Consider the following 20,601-nt stretch of genomic DNA (forward strand, 5'->3'; position numbering starts at 1 on the left):
TTTATTTGAAAAAAAGCAATATAACTGTATTGTTTTACGTATAATCCCATGCACGCTTAAATAATGCATGGGGGAAATGCTCGTTTCTACCTCAAATTTATGTAGCTTTAGCTTTTCGCTTTATAGTCAGGAAAACAATACAGATAAATAAATTTCGTTCTATTGTTAGATTGTTTTCCACCGAAAATTCCTGGAAACGGTAGCGTCAGTATTACGAATGGGACAACATATGAATCTGTTGTAACATTTGCTTGCAATACTGGGTTTGATTTAAAGGGCAAAAACAGTGTCTTTTGCATGGCTAATAGTTCATGGGATGTGCCGTCACCTAGCTGCATTATTAGAGGTTAGTTTTTCAAAGTAATTTACAATTATTGTTGCAGAATAAGAATTCTTATTCATACAGTATCAATTATGTAACATGTAAAATATTTTCGCAACAGTACCGTACATTATAAAAGTATTATATGTGTTTTAGGATGTAAAATTTCATAACGGTTGTTTATGTTTTCATATGTATATCCTTGCATTTAATTATTTATCAGTTAATATATCCAGTATTATTTATAAGTATCTATAGATCGTGTATCGCTAATGGCATACTGAATGACTGCATGTATATCATATATTCATGTACTTATATTACTGCGTACTAATTCAAACTCAAAATTGAACGATATAGTCCGGTCTTATCTGCAGACTGCGGTGACTTACCGACTCCAGAAAACGGAATGATCACCTATTCCAGAAATCTGACAACGTACGGGTCCAGTGCTACATACACTTGCCAACCTGGGTATAAGGTAAATGGTTCAGATATAAAACAGTGTGAAGCATCAGGAAATTGGAGCGGCAACACCACACATTGTGAAATAAAAAGTAAGAATTCATTTACATTTGCAACTGAAATCCGTTGATTTTTTTGTGTGTAATGAATAATTTTCAAGATTATCTTCTCGTTATATAGACATAAAAACCCGTAACAACTTTGTTCTAGTTTGTGCATGAAAATAGATGGAAGATCCGAATCATTGATATATGAACATTAGCTAGGCAGTTCACAAATAATAAAACTTGTAAATAAATTTCTATAAGAATAGACCTTTAAAATGTGCATTCTAATTACATATTTCTTTTTTTTAACTTCTGGGATAACATATGAATAGGCATTATAAATGTGTACAAAATCAGTAAAACTCGGTGGTCAATTAAATTCCTTCATGATTGTCAACATGCTCCTTTGCCCACTGATACAGATTGCGGGAACCTGAGCCATCTACACAATGGAAGAGTTAACATGTCGAATGGCACAACATACCAGTCAGTAGGAAAGTACAAATGTAACACCGGTTACACGTTAAATGGAGACAACAGTACTACATGTACAGAAACAGGACATTGGAAGAATCATAGCGTGGAATGCAAAATAAATGGTAGTCTGTCTCACGGTCCCTTAATTGTATAATCTGTTTTGTTATTTCCCTTTTGATACATTCGAGATTTTAAACCCTTTACTCTCAACGCAAGTCAGAGATACTGAAACAATAAGGCATATTATTAGCATGTCCAAAACCCAAGACTTTCAATAAAGAATGTCGTAGATTGGTGGAATTCTAAATAAATGGTTTATATGTATTTTATTTACACATATACTTATAATGAAGCCAATAATCAATATTTTGAATCATGTCTGTGTCTTTTAATGCTATACATTCAACACACAAATATATATGTATGTTATACTGATGTGTGTTAAGATAAAACAGTCGGCTTCTTTTGATTAGATTGTGGTTCTCCAGTCCAGCCTGGTAACGGTAGCGTTGACACACCAAAAGGAACAACTTTCGAGTCTGTTGTAACATTTTCTTGCAACACTGGTTACGATTTGGAAGGCGAAAGACATGCCATTTGTCAAGCTAGTAGTTCTTGGAATATAACATCGCCTACATGCAGTATAAAAGGTATGTGACAAATGTCTTACTAAATTAAACTACTCAAATGTTAAAATGTAATTGCAATTCAATTAAACTTTGCATTTTACCTGATAGATATGTATATCATTATTATCTTTTTGCAGAAACGGAAAATAAATCTCAAAGGGCTTTTTTTAAGTAAATTCGACAATATTTAATGGGTAACATGTAACAGTATTTGTATTTTGCTTACCTTATCTCGTATTTCACAAGACTGTGGAAAACCAAACCAAACAACCAATGGAAAGTACTCGCTAGATGCAAGACAGTTGACGGTTTTCAATCATACTGTAACCTACAAATGCAATTCCGGCTTCGAAACAGCTGATGTCACGTTAATTACATGTAATTCATCTGGAAAATGGAGTAGTCTGCCACCGAAGTGCAATGGTATTTGATAATATATCATTTTGATTTAAACTTTATTTAAGAAATGAATTATAGCAAAACTGTGTTTTAAAACTATTTATGCACTGCTGCGCCCTCGTGAAAATATTTCGAACGACGTTTAACTGCCCGAGTGTATAAAAAAGTGTTCAAATACGGTTTTGTTATAAGTTATTCTGATTCTTATATGTCTTTTATTGTAAAATTTAGATCAAATGAGATAGATTTGTTTCTTCGCGCATGCATGGCACCAGATGGAAGGTCATCACGCTTCTTTGTTTGTTCACGCCAAAACCGAAAATGGTAACTCGTCTTGCGGAAGAGTTGAATCTAGGTGAAAATATGGTGAAATATTCCGCAAAGCGAATAACCAAATCTGTATGTGTGTAAATTAAGCAAGTCAGACTATTGTGCAATGTGACATTACGTTTGAAAGTGCTATTTCTAGATACATGGCGCTAAGTGTCACGTCGACGTGACGTCAACATAATACCGTTGTGATGATTTAAGCACTGCTAGTTATGTTATATTAAGTATTGGTTAAGACATACATGACACACATGATACACATGAACAATCAAAGAAATTCCACATTTAACATTGTCCTAGCTTTTGTCCAAGTGTTAGTCTTTTGTAAATCTTCAGTTGAATCACAAATTAAATCTGTGTCTCCAGAAATTTATATAATTTGTTTGTTTTTCGTGAATATAGAATATCTCACCTCATAGTGAGAAAATTTTCACATTTTCACTCGCGCTACGCGCTCATGAAAATATTTAAAATTTTCTCACATCAGTGAGATATATTCCGTATTCACTCAAAACAAACACAACAAATATCCTCAATAAAGCCCTTTCATATAGAACTTACTTATTTATGGATCGGATACCTTACATGTAAGTAGCGTACATGCTTGCACGTAACATATCAAATTACTTGATGATATATTTGCAGATATTGACGAATGTGATCGATATACAGCAAGGTGCCATAGGCGTGCACAGTGCACGAACACCAATGGGTCATACAAGTGCAAGTGCGATGATGGCTTTGATGATATCTCTAAGAATGGGGAAGTAGGAATTGAATGTCAAGGTAGAATCTTTCGTTTGATTTGTTTATTTATGAACTATCTTCCACCTTGTAACACTGCAGGCAATATTTTCACCGGTAAAACACTGTTAAATTAAAATAATGATATATCTATTTTCTGTCTTTGCAATATTGCTTTAGCCATTTTTGATATATTTTATCACCGCAATGTCACCGCAATGTCACGTGCAACGTTCAATGTCATAACGACACAGTATTTCTGTTGGAAACATTAAATAGTCCCAATTGGTGAATATATCTCTTTTTCATTTTAATATGATGGTCCTATAGTATTTTTTATTTAAAACTGGATTAAGGGTTATCATACCTGTTAGAGGGACTACAATACTTTACAATTTTACTTGGGAGCTACATGTACGAGCTACTATGCTATCATATTCTTGTCGTCATAAAAATAAAAATTAAATAAGATATGTATACCCGTATAGATATCAACGAATGTGCCAACGACAAGACAAACCCCTGTAACAAGAAAGGATCCCAGTGTATTAACTATCCCGGAGGGTTTCTGTGTCTATGTGACGACGGCTGGACTGACAAAAACTGCAGTACAGGTAAACAGTTTCCGGTTAATTGAATATCGTCTGATGTCTGAATCTTGTGTCCCTTTATAAAATACCCGAAGGGCCGTATTATGTTATGACGCCGGTGTCCGTCTGTTCGAGCCTACATATGCATACTTAAGTGGCTATGGGATCAATAGATAACTGTACTTTTTCTTTGATGTCATTCATTCAGAAAGGCTTTTATGTGGCTAATTTTCTTTTACGTGGCTAAAAGAACAATAGAGAGAACAAAAGGGTAACCACATGAATACCCTATGTGGGAGCGTCTATCCGTTCGTTAGCAATTTCGTGTCCGCTCTGTAACTCTTGAACCCTTTCAAAGATTTTAAAGAAATTTGACATAAATGTTCACCACATCAAGACAACCTGCAGAGCACATGTAAGCCTTGCTTCAAGGTCAGTGTCACATTTTGGGGTCAAAGGTCATATGAATTTATTTCGTGTCCGCTCTGTAACTCTTGAATAATTTTAAAGAAACTTGGCACAAATGTTCAACACATCAAGACGACGTGCAGAGTGCATGTTTCGGATCACTCGCTTCAAGGTCAAGTCACACTTGGTGGTCAAAGGTCATACCTTCGGGTGTATATTGCTCCGCATTGTAGTGCTCTTGTTTTTTTTATTTCTATAGATTTGTACGGTTCATACTTTTCAAACATAAAATTAATGTTTGTGCTATGTTTGAGGTGTAAACATATATTTTAAACATGTTTTAATTCGTTTGCAATAAAATGAAATAAAACTATTGTACTATTGTGCATATCAATAACTTAAAACCGAAACCATACAGTTTCTTGAAATATTAGGTCTGAGTCTGCACACTAACTAACTAACTAACTAACCAATCAACCAGCCAAGCAACAAACTAAATGAAACTAACTTTGTAACCAAATAAGTAAATACTTGAATTAACTATTAGTAAGTATATATGTAACTGGCTAACTCGCTAGCCACCTAGCTAACTTGCTAACTAACTAAAAATCTATCTAAATAACTAACTAACTTTCTTACTTACTTATTTACTTACTTACCTTCTGATTTACTTATAGACTTGAAATGTGTAAAGACAGAACCAGTAACATTCTACAATTCAATATACATGTGTATTGTATTGTATTTGTTTCAAATGTAACTTATTTATGTTTAAAAAAAAAGCATTATACACTTCGTATAAACTTGATATACAGCCGTCTCTAGAAACTTATTTAGAGACCTGCGAACTTTTATGATTAATATGTATTTGTTTATTTTGATAAGTTTAATGCTATGTATGAAATAGTCTAGGAGCCGCATTTTAAAAGGAGCTTAAAAGGGATTCTTATTCAACCCATCTGGTAGAAATATTCCAATGGTATTTTTGAATAGTATAGACATTCAGGCTTTGAAAAACGGTGGATGCCAGATCTGAAAGTGGTGCAGATTTTTTTAACAGGGGCAATAACTCATGCTTCCAAACTGATTATGAATACTATTGACATTCTATGTTGAAATGTGATTTTTTTGTTTATGGGTGTGGTGACAAATATTTGCATGGATATCATTCATTTGATAATGTACATCATATATACATAGACACAGACCAGTTTGAGGTAAAGGTCAAGGTCATTTCAAGGTCAACATATAAAAAATAGCTAAAAATTAATATTTCTTGTCTACCTTTCTTATTTAAACAGATGTTTAGAATTCAATTTGGTTATGAAAGTGAAAGAGGTGTCGGCTAACACATATTCTGTCATTATAAGTTCTGTTTTTATTCAAAATATTATGACTTAGAGAAAATTGCCGCTTTTTGCACTTGCATGACGGCCGAGATGAGTTTAACATTGGTAAATTGCTGCTTCGCTGATCATAATAGTTCTTGATATTCAAATAAGACTGTTGTTTTCTAATGGTTTAAGTAATTGTTAGTACAAATATTACTATCAACTTTATATTATTATACAATATCTCCTTAGTGGACATAATACTGACCGCTTTAAGGTCAATGTCAGTTAAGTTGAAACAAAAATACATGTAAATTCCATATTTTGTCTCAAATGCTCTAATATTACATATATAATGATCATGCTGTACATTGTATTTTGGCAAATATGCCATATGTTATACTCTTAGGGTATATTCATTGATTAAAAGTAATATTTATACTCCCGAAAACAAAGTTTTAGAGGGTGTATATTAGAGTCATCATGTCTGTCTGTCGGTTGGTTGATCTGTCTGTCCGGAAGAAAGTGTACAATGTTGTTGAGCAAACGTCGTCCACATTTCTTCAGATACTGGGATGAAATGTAGTCATAATAAAGTGTAGAAGTGCGCACGACACAATTTTTGTGCGTGTCGGTCAACGCATTGCAGAGTTGCGTGCCCTTGGACTCGGCTGGGCAGGATATTAATTATGTCAGTGATAGCGATGCTCTAGCTTTAACTGGGAGTATCAAAATTTTGAAAATTATCATTGATCACACAAATTGATTCAATGTATTGTCCAATATGGCAGACATAATGGACATTGTTTCGGTCATTTTTTTAATGAATATAAAGTTTTATTTCAAATTACTGAATAACACTGTTGTACAGATTTAATAGTGCAGACAATCCCCTTATTCATCTTCTTTTTAGAACTTGTTTTCAGTTTGGTCAGAAGGTTCTTGCAGAATCGAAAAATACTATTTGTTCATGTATTTGTTGAATATTTGTCCATTTATTTGTCTAAATAAAAAAACAGCAAACTTTCAAATGTGGTTGGGGGTTAAACGACTATTCTCCATATAGCCTATAACCTACAATAGAATACCTTTGCCCATCGCAGTACCCAAAACTCCCTTGTAAGGCTATATAAATTCAATCACCAGCTAGTCTATGTAATCATAATCTTCTCACTCCCACCAGAAATTTGACCTTCCTTATTCCCCAGTCTCGAATTCATTTTTCCACGGATAGTTAAGTAGTTAAGTACTGGAATAGTCTACCCTACATGGTCAAATCTAGCCCAACCCTCAAGGCTTTCAAACAGGGGCTTAGATTGCACTTAAGAATAGAACTGACACTGTTTTACTAACCCGCGCCTCCTTATTATATTCGTTATCAAAATTTAATGCTAGGGAGTATAATGTAGATGTAGATGGTTTCCGTAGGAGGGCAAATAATGGCAACCACCGCCCGGTCCTTGGGCGCATCGTATAAGGCTAAATAAGTCTGAACGCTTGGAGTCAATGCAACTCTTGACACCAGCAGATGTGGAGGTTTTAGTTCCATGTGCTATTTTAGATCGAAATATATAACATATGGAACCAAAATCATTTTTCCTGTTAGGTGCCATATAACTTATAATGTGTTTGTGTGCCTTAAAACCCTAACAATCAAATTAATCTAGTACATGTTATGCTGTAAAATATTAATGAATCTAAGTATAAAATATAATTCCCAGACCCTATGGAATTTCAAGAACAACCACTGTTACTAGCTATACAGGGCAGTATTTTTTATGGAAACATCCATCCACGGCCCTATAGGGTACTCATCACCCCATAATTCAGCCATCCCAGGCCCTACGATGTACTCATCACTGCCAAGTACAGGCACATCAGGCCTTAAGGGGTTCTCGCCATCTCTGAGTGCAGACACACCAGGTCCCATGAGGTAATGATATTACCTCTATTTACAGCCATTCCATGTCCTGTTGTGTATTCATCACTGTAATGTACAGGCATTCGAGGCCCTACGGTGTATTCACCACCATGGACAATAGTCAATCCAGACAGACATTAATGGGGACACATCGACACTGAGAACATCCATACTAGATCATACTGGATACTAACTACCACAGAGTACATCCATCCATTAATGCCATATGCGATACTCACTACAACTACAGCTATATCAGGCACTTAGACGTTCTCACCATTTCTGGGTACAGCCATACCAGATCCTATGGGGCATTCATTACCACCAAGTACAGCCATCCAAGGCCCTATAGGGTATACATCACTGCAAAGTACAAACATTCGAGGCTGTATGGGTACTTACTACCACAGAGTACAGCTACCCAATGCCCTATAAGGCACCCTCCACTACATAATACAGCCATCCAAGGCTCTATGGGATACTCACCATTTCCCTAATATTCCTAGTTTAATATGGGTATGTAACACAATTGTATACAACTGTTGACATGAGAATGTTTAAACCAAACATACATTATTTGGCATATATCATTGCGTGTTCTACTTATGTTGCCACATACTCATTACTCCACTTTAAGCAGTTGCAAATAAAGACTATTTGTATCCAAAAGGTTGATAAAATCACATTTATACAAAACTGTATCAACCATATATTAACCAGCTTCCCTCCATATGTCTGGTTTTGCAACTCAAATCACAACACTTCAATGGGTGCGATACTACCTATTGAAATATAGAAGTCGTATATCATCAGATGTTTCCCAGTGGAAACATTATGTTATCAAAAAGGAAGAAGAAATACAACTCTGAACTTTACAATTGGTTTCAGGTGTGTGGGGTTCGAAAATATTGCTGTAACAAAACATTACAGAGCTTGTGATTCCGACATTCAGCCCTAATTTGAATGTCTATGTATTTGCTATTCATCAATAGAAATCATCTTCTTTGATAGAGAAATAACACCCATCTATCCAGTTTCTAGACAAAAGTGGAAATTCAAATTCTAAGGAGTTGTTGTACTATGACCTTGACGTTTGAATGGTCAGCATTGCACGAAAATGCTATGTAAGCACTACTAGATATAAATATTTGTGTAACAATCTTGTTAAACAATATGAAATAAACGTTAAACATATTCCAACATGAAATGATAAGTGGAAACAAAATTATGGCTGCCTAATTGAAAAATGCGCTGTATCATTTTGTGAAATTGATGATGTATTTCAAATTTTTAATAAGCCTAGTCGAAGATATTACTTTATTGAATGAATATATGCCGAGATTATATCCTATGACATATGGGCCAAAATACAATGTACAGTATATTCATTATAATATGAACATTTGATACAAAATATGAAATTTAGAGGTATTTTTGTTTGAACTTAATTGACCCTGACCTTAAAGCGGTCAGTATTTTGTCCACTAAGGAGACATTGTACATGTGTATAATAATATAAAGTTGATAGAAATATTTATACTAACAATTCCTTAAACCATTAGAAAACAATCAGTCATATTTTAGTATCAAGAATTATCATGATCAGCAAAGCAGCAATTTACCAATGTCAAACTCATCTCGGGCATTATGCAAGTGCGTAAAGCGGCAATTTTCTCTAAGTCATAATATTTTGAATAAAAACAGAACTTATAATGACAGAATATGTGTTAGCCGACCCCTCTTTTACTTTAATAACCAAATTGAATTCAAAACATCTGATTTAATAAGAACGGTAGACAAGAAATATTAACTTTTAGCTTTTATATATTTTGACCTTGAAATGACCTTGACCTTGACCTCAAACCTGTCTGTTTTGTATTTCTATTCGATGTACATTATCAAATGAATGACATCCATGCAAATATTTGTCACTACACCCATAAACAAAAAAATCACATTTCAACATAGAATGTCAATAGCCTTCATATATCAGTTTGGATGCATGAGTTATTGCCCCTGTTAAAGAAAATCTGCACTACTTTCAGATCTGGCATCCACCTTTTTTCGAAGCCTGAATGTCTGTATTATTCAAAAGTACCACTGGAAATTTTCTACCAGATGGGTTGAATAAGAATCCATTTTGAGGTCTCTGCTCCTAGACTCAAGATGTTTTCATTATACTAGTGCAAATTAATGACTTATAAGAAGCCATTTTTGTGGCATACTAATATTTGCTTTTAGCTGAAAACAATTAATAGTTCTGTTTAGGTAGATAGCTAGATTGTTTTAGTTCATCTAGTATTCAAGAGCAAAACATACATATCATAATTATTTCAAAATGTATATCAAGTAACAGGTGTTATATAAATAGCATATGTAGCGTGTAACACTAATAGAACAACGATGACTGGTAAAAGTTCATACATATTTGAGAACAGAAATACACAATGCCGAATGATTGGGTCAGTTCCCATCTATACAGCTTGCCGGACAGTATCTGATACACACCTCGCAAAAGAAGTCTGCTGTATTAACGAAAAAACGCTCAGCTAAATATTACATTGTTTTAATGGTTTAGACTTAAGGCTGCTGGCGATCAGTGCAGACCAAGATCAGCCTGCACATCCGCACAGTCTGGTCATAATCTGCACTGTTCGCCATTCAGTCAGTATCTTTATGGTAAGCACCCCTTTTAACAGTAAATGGTACTGTCCAAATGGAAAGATGGAAAAGTTCATTATAGCAATTTAGCAGGGTAAGGGTTACAAAGTAGCGTACGTAAATGAATTTGTTTTTCCATATTATCAGATGAGAAATTCTTTGAGTGGTGCGCATTAAATGTGAAAAAGGTTACCATAAAATAATAACTCGACTTCTACATTTTTGTATAATCGGAATAACCGCAAAAAGAGCAATTAAAATTGCATACTGAAACAGTACACAACAGACATTTTAGAAATTATGGAAATATGTCATCGTAATCGGTTACTGGCCCCTTTGGGTAATGGAATCCAATCAGTGTTTCTGAATAAAAGAGATTTATCTTGATGATTACACTAAGAAACAATTTGTTTTACTATCATTACAGCAACATGACGGCCATAAAGTCGGACCTATACTTAATGTTGTTATTTATTACTTCTGATCCTCTGTGCCAGTGCTAGGGGACAAGGGGGTGTAGTACTATCAGTTACCTCTTATAATCTAACTCAATCAAACAGAGAGTACTAATTTTTACTTGATATCATTCTTTGCTGCCAGAGAATCGCCTTAAAGATTTTAGTATCTCATCAAGAGCAAGAAACACGAGATAACATATATGTTATCAAACATCTGTCAGTAGCGATTTTGTGACAAGTAAATTTGTTTTAAAAGAGCTATTCATAAAAATGATATATTGGCTTATCCAGACAAACCTCTGAATAATTTCAATACAATAGTAAGCTTTGTCTTTACAACTTCTGTTTTCCTTTTAAATTACAGATATAAATGAATGCTTGGATAATACCACTTGTGGTGTTCTAGCTTCTTGTGAAAACTATGATGGAGGCTACAACTGCACATGCGATCCTAAATTCCCTAAAGGAGATCCGAAAATACATTGTTACGGTATGGTCTCTTTCCAGTTTTATATTGTTTTCTCATAAACAGTGGGTAAATATGTAAAACAAATATAACAAAGTAGTCAGCAAACACGGAACTCGACGGCAAAGACGAAAACTTAAAACAAAAGCACAGTCTGGAATGGTGACTGTCTTTCAGGTTGCCATTTCGGGGTGTGAGAGGGCAAGTGAATATCAATATAAAGAAAGAAAAGAACATGAAAGCACAAGATAGTAAAATATAGAGAGTGGTGTTAAAGATAAAACGATTGAGGGTTAATTTGGGGGGTGGGGGCGAGTGGGGGCATGTATACTATGAAACATGAAACACTTTAAAGAAATACATGTAACTGAAGCCAACAAGTGGAAGGGGATAAGGTAATGTGTGAGGGGGTCGTAGGTTATTATAAAGATAATAACTCGCTTTCAACCTTAAATGAAAATTTGCAGTGTCGCTTTGGACAATTTTCTTAGTACATTTTAAGAATACGTATTTCTTTGAATAAACATTGTCTGGAACTCAAAAAATAATCTTTAAAACAAATATTCACAAGATCAAGAGAAAGCATTTTATGAAATGTCGGACGACGCTACATGTATTTTTGACGTATGCAGAAAAAACACAAGCTTTTTTTTTTTGATATTCATAAGGGTTTCTAATATGACTGAATTTGCAGTAATATTATGTAACCTTTTGTCTCAAAACTTTATCGGTGGAAGTCCTTTCTTTTTCCCCAGAAAATGTCATTATACACCTGGAGACGGTTGTAACTCGCTTCAGAGGAGAAGATCAACTGATAGACGCAAAACCTATTCATAACAGATTTCCATACTTCGGAGTGGAATACAACTCTTACAGGGTATTTTCTTCGGAACTTCCTGAATATACGTAGCAGCATTTCTTAGTTAAAATAAGCGTGACCAATTGTTTTGAATACTATAAAGCGATTTTCCGTCTAGAAGCTAACGTTTTTGCTTTTTTACCGCTTAGTAAATGTTAAAATTTTTCATGTTTTCGGAAAACATTTAAACCAGTTCTTCTCACGAATTATTTGATTTATTATAATCAAACGTGATCACTAGCGCCTTGGCTAATTCTTTCATTCAAACACTGTTCAAATTGTTCCGCTTCACAGTTCGATAGAGTTCTCAACAGGTATTACTAGAACTATAATTTTAATAGTTTCTTCTCGATAAGTACTTGGTTGATCGTCACAAAACTTCGTCTTAGGTATTTGGGGTTGTCCTCAATCAAGTTTATACAGAACATAAAGTTTTGTTGATTTGCCTGATGGATTTAAACCAATATCCATAACATGACCAACAATGCAAGTTTGAATGTAATATAGTTTGATGATTGCTTTTTATTTCTTGCAGCCAAACATGAATGGCTTTCTTACGCTTGGTTACCAGCCACTGTATGAAGACTATGGACCAGAAACACCCTCGGACTGGCAGAAATTCAGCCGCGGATATACTGTGATAGCTCCATTCTGGACAAATATTGACTCTACAAATCTTACCGGAGGACTTGATGTCCATCTGTTTGAATATTATACCAATTACGGTCAAAATGACAGCCAACACAGAAATCTTTCACGGCTTGGACAAATGTTTTCAAATTATCTAAACCTCACTGACTTCAAACCACGAGTAGCAATTGTAGCCACTTGGCGTAACGTGACAAAGTCGTCATACATAGTACCTGTCAGACTGATTAAAACTCAGGTAACCATAGTTTACTCCGTAACATACGTGTTTAAAAGAAGCTTATAATTAAATGAACGTTTGTAAGCTTTTGTTTTTGCACTCCATTCAGTCCTCTTTATGTACAACGTTGTCGATGCCCAACCATGAATTAGATTCTTAAATTACATACACAGACATAAAAAAGTCATTTCGTCCCTAATAATTCCATCCAGGGGGCCTCCGTGGTCGAATGGTTAAGGTCGCTGACTTAGAATCACTTGCCCCTCACCGATGTTGGATCGAGCCTCACCCAGGGCGTTGAATTCTTCAAGTCAGGAAGCCATCCAGTTGGCTTACGGAAGGTCGGCGGTTCTACCCAGGTGCCCGCTCGTGATGAAATAATGCACGGATGGGCAACTTGGGTCTTCCATCAAAGCTGGAAAGTCGCCTTATGACCTATATTTGTGTTGGTGCGACGTTAAACCCAACAGAAACAAAAATAATTCCAGCCAATATATTACCATCAATAATTGAAAAATGATAATTTCATGTCTAACTGCTGCAACAAAAGCTTAAAGATTATGCAACAAATACATGAAAACTCTAATCTTAACCTGATTGGTCAGTCAAAAACTAAATAATTGTTAGAAAATCTCAGTAAAAATCAAAATTGATATTTACAAGGTAGGCTGGTCCGATCAGGACATGTGATTTTTATACTTTATATACCACTTTTCGATATATTCTTTTAAACAACTGTTCTGCTCTTATTAAGAATACATTTTAAAGAGGCTGCATGTAATTTCGATAACGCATTTGGCATTCTAAGTTCTCTTCTGTTTATAACAATATTTTTGTCAGGTTTTCTAATACAGTTTTCGGACAGATGGTTTGTAGTTTGTATTTCCATGGAATCTAATTATGTACCAATCGTCGCAGATTTGTTTTTCGTTTTGTCATGAATTGGAGTTTAGCTTGCAAATTTGTTGGTTGTAATGTAATAAAATCTAGTTTGCACTGAAGCTGTCTCCTGATATGCAGTCATATATTATTGCATATTATTGTTAATAATACATCACATAGTCTGGATAACATTCTTAATCATTTGCTTACTCCATTGTACGATTCTTTATACCGCTGGGAGTTCAAGTTAAATAAAACTATCAGTTCGGATGATATTGGATCTCCTTTCTGCACGTATATATCTGTATGTATAAAGGTAATATCCATTAAGATAAAGGTAAGAATTTCAATTCCACTTTTTGATGGGGATTTATCCTGTGCTATCAATTCTATTGAATATATGTTCTCCATTTATTAGATAACTAGAAGATGTAGTCATTTGAAAAATCTGAAAAACTAAATAATAAATTATATAACCAATACATCCCTTCAGTATGGAGATTGTTGTCATAAACTAGGTCGATATTTTTTGTACCCCCCGACAACAAAGTTGTAAGGGGGGGTATACTGGTTTCAGGTTGTCTGTCTGTCTGTCCGTCTGGCCGTCTGTCCGTCTGTCCGTAGACGCAATCTTGTGCGCACAATCTCTCCTTATCCCCTTGACAGAATTTAATGAAACTTCACACAAGTGATCAGTACCAACAGTAGTTGTGCATGGGGCATGTTAGGTTCTTTTAGAAAAAAATTTTGCAGAGTTATGGGACTTTGTTTTTTTGTTACTATACTATATACATAGACACAATCTTGTGCACACCATCTCTCCTCATCCCTTGACACAATTTAATGAAACTTCACACAAGTGATCAGTACCAACAGTAGTTGTGCATGGGGCATGTTAGGTTCTTTCAGAATTTTTTTTTTCAGAGTTATGGGACTTTGTTTTTTTGTTACTATACTATATACATAGACACAATCTTGTGCGCACCATCTCTCCTCATCCCCTTGACACAATTTAATGAAACTTCACACAAGTGATCAGTAACAACAGTAGTTGTGCATGGGGCATGTTAGGTTCTTTCAGCGACAAAAATTGCAGAGTTATGGGACTTTGTTTCTTGTTAACATACTATGTACATACAGTCTGCATATGCAATCTTGTGCGTGCCTAATCTACCAAACCCTTACACACAATTTAATGAAACTTCACACAAGTGATCAGTACCAACCCTAGTAGTGCATGATGCATGTTACATTCTTTTAGATAAATATTCTGCATAGTTATGGGACTTTGTTGTTTGTTACTATACTGTATACATACAGTCTATATACATACAGTCCACATAATTATGCAATCTTGTGTGCGTCAAATTGCAATGTACTGTCAGTGCATGCGGGGGGTACATTCATCACCTTTAGTGATAGCTCTAGTTTTCTTTTACTTTACTATCAAAACTAGAATTTTTCTTTGAAAGTTTTACCTGTACGGCAGCATGACTTTCTTTGGGATGTTACAGGATTCTTGTCAATGACAATTTTTCTTTTTGTATTTGAAAAAAATATAAAAACATTACATTAAATTAGGCTATGATCCCACTATTTTTGACACGTCGCATTTTTTTCGTGTTTATAAATGCTATACTTTGATTCTTAAAGGGAGCAAAATTAGTACCCAGTAATAACATGTTTGGGCTCACAAATTGCATTTTGTTATGCCACAAAAACCCTTGTCAATTTCCTGGACACCTCACGGATAAACTACTGTAATGCCTTTTCAAGTTGTGTTTCGAACAGCACACTTAACAACTTGCAACAGGTCTAGATCATGGTAGCTCGCGTTAACACTAGGGAGTCCCGTCTAAATCATATGAAACCGGATCTGAAGGAGCTTCATTGTTTACCAGTGAAATATAGGGTACAGTACAAGGCTCCTACCCACACCTTTAAGACTCTACACGACCAGTACTCCGCCTATATAAGGGATATGATAATAGTATATAGACCGGCCACAACATACGCAGTTGTGCCAAAGACTAAAACAGTGATGTATGACAATCACATATTTTCGTTCACTGCTCCCAAGAAAGAACTCCCTTTCAGTCAAGATTAGGGAAGCTGATACGCTGGCTGCTTTCAAAAAATATACAGATGTGGAATAATAGTACTTATAATAGTAATTTTACCACTAACCACTCCAAGACAATATTCCACTATGTTTCTTTATCTTATCTTATGTTCTCCTTGTCTGTTGATTATATGCAAGTATGCATGTGTGTGTACATATACGTTATATAAACAACAGAACAGGTGTAATATGTTACCATCAAGAATAGCAGACAATTTACTTATTTGGATATTATGTTGAAACTTATTCTTTATATGAAAGGTGGTGCCAGTAGTAGAGACAGTAAATATTACATTTTTAGAACATAGTTGATGACAAGAGAGCTCATGCTGTTATAATGCAAGCACTTATTTAGCGAAAGTTATTCTTGTTGTTGTTTGTTCGAATCCTATCAATGGATATTTGTAGTAAGTCATTTTTCAAATACTGATGAATTGTAAAATATAACCTTTTATTTTCGCTTTCAGAACGCAACAATGCAAGTGATACTAATTTCTGATGGTATATTTTCCTATGTAATGTTTAACTATGACCAAGAACAGTGGTCGCTCAAAATGGACAAAAATATCCCAAGCTCTGCTGGTTTCAGTCTACAAGACAAAACTGGATTCATAACGGCAACCAGCAAAAATGTTAGTCAGCTTAATAATGGAACAAACGTTAATCCAGGTACATATTGTCAATGAGTATAAAACACTATTTCATACAAAATCTCAGGTTTCAGACACTATTACAACATCTAAACTTTGTTTGACAAAAGTTAATGTCATCCCTCAAATGTATCAAGAGTAACAATTTTTGACGTTATTATACTTAAATAACGACACTGTCACATAAAATTCCATGCATTTTTGTCTTTTTTTCTGCTGCACACTGTTATTTACCGAAAGTTTCTCAATATTAAAGATATATATGAGGTCAAGTCGAAAACAGACACGCTTTATCAAATAGCTATAAATATACCAACTCTTATGAGTGTTGTATATATGCGAAACATCCATCTATTTCCGAATATGTGGAATGAGCATTCTGGATTTTATAAACATTTTGTAGTGTACAATAAGAATATTTTAATCAGAGTATATACGGTCCAGGTTAGATGTCAGGGGGCTTGATACAAATGATATTAATAGAGGCATCATACTTTCACAAGGTTTCGATTTTAAACTTTTCTATAGATGTGTTCTAAACAGGTATCTGTTGAGTTGTATGATATTTCTGATTTAGTTTAAATAACCATTAGCAAATGCATACACTTAACGGATGATCAGAAATAACACTTATTTTTACAGGTCTTAAAGGAAGATGGATTTACAACGTTACTAGAAACGACCTTGGTAATAGTGCAACTTTGCGAAACGAATCGGAATGCTTCGCATTCAGACAAAATGACACGATCAGGATTTGGATAGAGACACGACGGGCTTTAGCGTATCCATGTCCCTGTAGTGAGCAACAGATGCAGCTTGATTATAGCTATCACACGGTGAACCCAATGTATAAAGACTCACAATCGCGGACGACTTGCTATGAGGCCTGGTTCTTTAACAATGATGGTGTGAAACAAACGTGCTGTTATAGGTAAGACGTCATCTGATGTTTGCACATGTATTACACATAAGTCTTGGCTTATGTCTGTACAAAAAAGTCACATGGACAACTTCTGTCATCATGTATAATAAAATAATTTTTTGAATTCCGCCATAAATTGATCACTGTAAAACAAGATTAATTCGCAAGCATGATGAATACCCGGATTTTCGGCTTACAACGCATATATCATATCACGATATCGTCATGTTTAAAGAACACAACATGGTCATGATGACCCTGGAACGCTCACCTGAGTAATATGTAAAGTAGGTCAGTAGGTCACATTCATGATCACTGAAATTCAGTTTTAAGATCAGTCTGCAAAACTGTACATGTCATCCAAATTTCAATGCTGTATCTTAAAAACAAGAAAGTAGGTCGGTAGGTCACATTCATGGTCACTGAAGTCAGTTTTAAGATCGGTGTGCAAAAATGCACATGTCATCCAAATTTCAATGCTGTATCTTAAAAAAACAAACAAAGTAGGTCAGTAGGTCACATTCCATATGACCCAGATTCAAACATAACATAAAGATCATCAGAAATTATCGTTAATTATTTGAATATCTATGGAATATAAAGCACAAAATCGTACTCAATTTAATATAAGGTTACGTCAGTCGTTTCTTTTACGCTAAACAGTTATGGTGCCTTGAAAAAAGATGGAACTGGTGGTGGCTTTGCAACGTTTGAGAAGGATCCATATGACACCATTCAATACTTCTACGCATGCTGCGATGAAAAGACTGACAGACACTTGTGTCACCTTTTCTACGAAATGAACCCGTCTGACGATTGCTCTATGTTCCAGCCTGCGGACGAGCCCATTGGAAGATACAGGCGCTCACTTATCGGATATATGAGAAGCGGATCTGGTAAATTATTTGAAACCTTTTCAACATTCAGTCTAATACTTTTAATTTACATAGTATCATAGCCTCATTTGAAAACATTGTTATCTTCTAGATCTCTCTATCGTACTCTATCAATCGTTTTAATAGATTCAATTTTCGTTTTATTACACTTTACTTATTAAGTTCAAGTCAAAATAACTTGACAAATTATTTTTCTTTTTCTTGCTATTTATATGGCGATTTTGATTGTCTTTGAACGTCTAGTAGTATTTTATGTTTTTGAAATCCTAAATTAAATAAATACTTATATGAATTGAATTTCAGAGTAGCAAACAGTGTATTCAATTTTCTTCTCTTGAATTCTATCTTAACAGACTTATAAAATGTATTTTTTCTGCCATGACTAAACGTTAAAAGTTTCGTTTTTCTTGCAGATCAGCTTTGACAGTTGTGCACAGTGTTGTTATCTTTTAATTTCTGTATATATTTATATCAGATGTTTTTTTTCTTCATTTTCATGACATTTATATCTTTTGCTTTTTTCTGTTGACTGTTATCAATTTCTAGCACGCAAAATATCCCTATATTACCGCGGTCGCGCCCATTTTCAAAAAGGAAATTTTCCATACCGGTAAGTGTAAGTTATTATTCTTATTTCTTATATAGATCTATCTATTTAAGGTAGGATTTGATTAAAATTCTATGTGCAATATTGATTTTTTAGTTCTTTTTGATTGCTTACTAATTGTTTTGTGTTTGTTCATACTTATTCGAAAAGTAAGATTTCATTACACTATACGTGCTTGTTTTTCGTTACATTATGTTATATGATCATGTTAGTATATTGCTCAGTAATCGTAGAATTCAAAGTCATTCAACATTTGCAATACACAGAAAGGTATTTATGTAATTGAATCTTTATGAGCATTTATCATGTGGTATTATATTTCCCGAAGAGGGGAACATATTGTCGCCGCTTCGTATACTGTAGTATCATTTCTTGTCCAGAGTACTCCTCACCAACCCTTATCTGAAGTTCAATGAACCTTCATAGGAAGCTTCACACTCAAAAGGGGATGCGCATATTGTCTTCAGGTTTCGGTCGGATGGTTTTCACTGAGTTATTGTCCTTTTATTATTCAACATTAGTAAACTTGTCCGCAGTGTTCTTCAGTAACTACTAACTACATTTCATCGAAACTTCAATAGATGCTTTTCTCTCAAGAGAAGATGCGCTTATTCTTTTCATGTTACGGTCGGATAATTTTTCAATGAGTTATTGCCTGTGATTATTGCCTGATTATTCAACATTAGTAAATTATGGTGCCATCCTTGTCTTGAGTATTCTCAGCATCCCTTGGCTGATATTCAGCAAAAATTCATAGGAAGCTTAATTTCCAAGAGGGAGGTACATATCTTGTGCATGCTTCTTTTCAACTTCTTGCTGGAGCTCTTAGAAACTTCTTTGGTATGTATCCAGTCGATGAATTCCACTTTTGTTCTTTTAATATGCAATAATCTTATTTCGGGGAGCAATCGTCAGTTTTAACGATATTTTCTTGTTTACAAATGTTGTTAATACTACTACTGTTTGCAGATCAAATTGCCCTTTCGCCTTTTCTTAAATCGACAGACTTTTACCTTTACGTCACAAAAGCAGCGATGCTGAAGCTATTTTTGGATCTACACTGAATGAACTTGTTTACATTGGCTGCATGACCGAGAAATGCTATTAGCACTCTCCCGTATGTAAGGATCTGTGACGTCACCGATAATGTCTGCTATCTAAAAATAGCACGGGACTCGATTTGCGGACAAACAATCAGTGCATTCACTGTGCAATGGCATAAGTAAACTATAGATTTTGCACTGATTTCGTTATAATTGTTCAAGTTCTAGCCTGCACATCGCAAATAAATATTTTTTCTTCACTTTTTATTTCAATTAAATAGTCTGAAACTTTTTATTTTATATCCATGTTAGAAATAACATACCGATTTTTCATCAATATATATGTATGAATGGATGATGTTATTATATTATTCTGTTCATTTTGTGACATCCAGTTTTTAAAAAAAAAATATTGAGAAAAAATATAATCACTCGGAAAAATTTGTTAATACCAAATTGAAAGCGTTAATAAAAACAAAAATGTATTCACGGAACTGAGAACAA

The 20,601-nt window shown here is 34.5% G+C and overlaps 2 protein-coding genes across 2 annotated transcripts; both read left to right on the forward strand.

The window, feature by feature from the left end:
• The first annotated feature begins 174 nt into the window (after nt 1-174).
• LOC128554800 (sushi, von Willebrand factor type A, EGF and pentraxin domain-containing protein 1-like) lies at nt 175-12,173 on the forward strand. The gene is made up of 9 exons (XM_053536112.1): nt 175-346; nt 700-879; nt 1,257-1,433; nt 1,785-1,961; nt 2,187-2,363; nt 3,315-3,455; nt 3,902-4,027; nt 11,147-11,272; nt 12,004-12,173. The coding sequence occupies exons 1-9, from the start codon at nt 298-300 to the stop codon at nt 12,156-12,158; spliced, it is 1,308 nt and encodes a 435-aa protein (XP_053392087.1). The 5' UTR covers nt 175-297; the 3' UTR covers nt 12,159-12,173.
• A 475-nt stretch (nt 12,174-12,648) lies between these two features.
• Nucleotides 12,649-18,812, forward strand: LOC128554798 (uncharacterized). The gene is made up of 4 exons (XM_053536110.1): nt 12,649-12,993; nt 16,447-16,648; nt 17,272-17,560; nt 18,215-18,812. Exons 1-4 carry the CDS (start codon nt 12,649-12,651, stop codon nt 18,507-18,509), a joined length of 1,131 nt encoding a protein of 376 aa, XP_053392085.1. The 3' UTR covers nt 18,510-18,812.
• Nucleotides 18,813-20,601: the final 1,789 nt, after the last annotated feature.

This window comes from Mercenaria mercenaria, unplaced genomic scaffold (assembly GCF_021730395.1).
Source record: "Mercenaria mercenaria strain notata unplaced genomic scaffold, MADL_Memer_1 contig_757, whole genome shotgun sequence".
Lineage (NCBI taxonomy): Eukaryota > Metazoa > Mollusca > Bivalvia > Venerida > Veneridae > Mercenaria > Mercenaria mercenaria.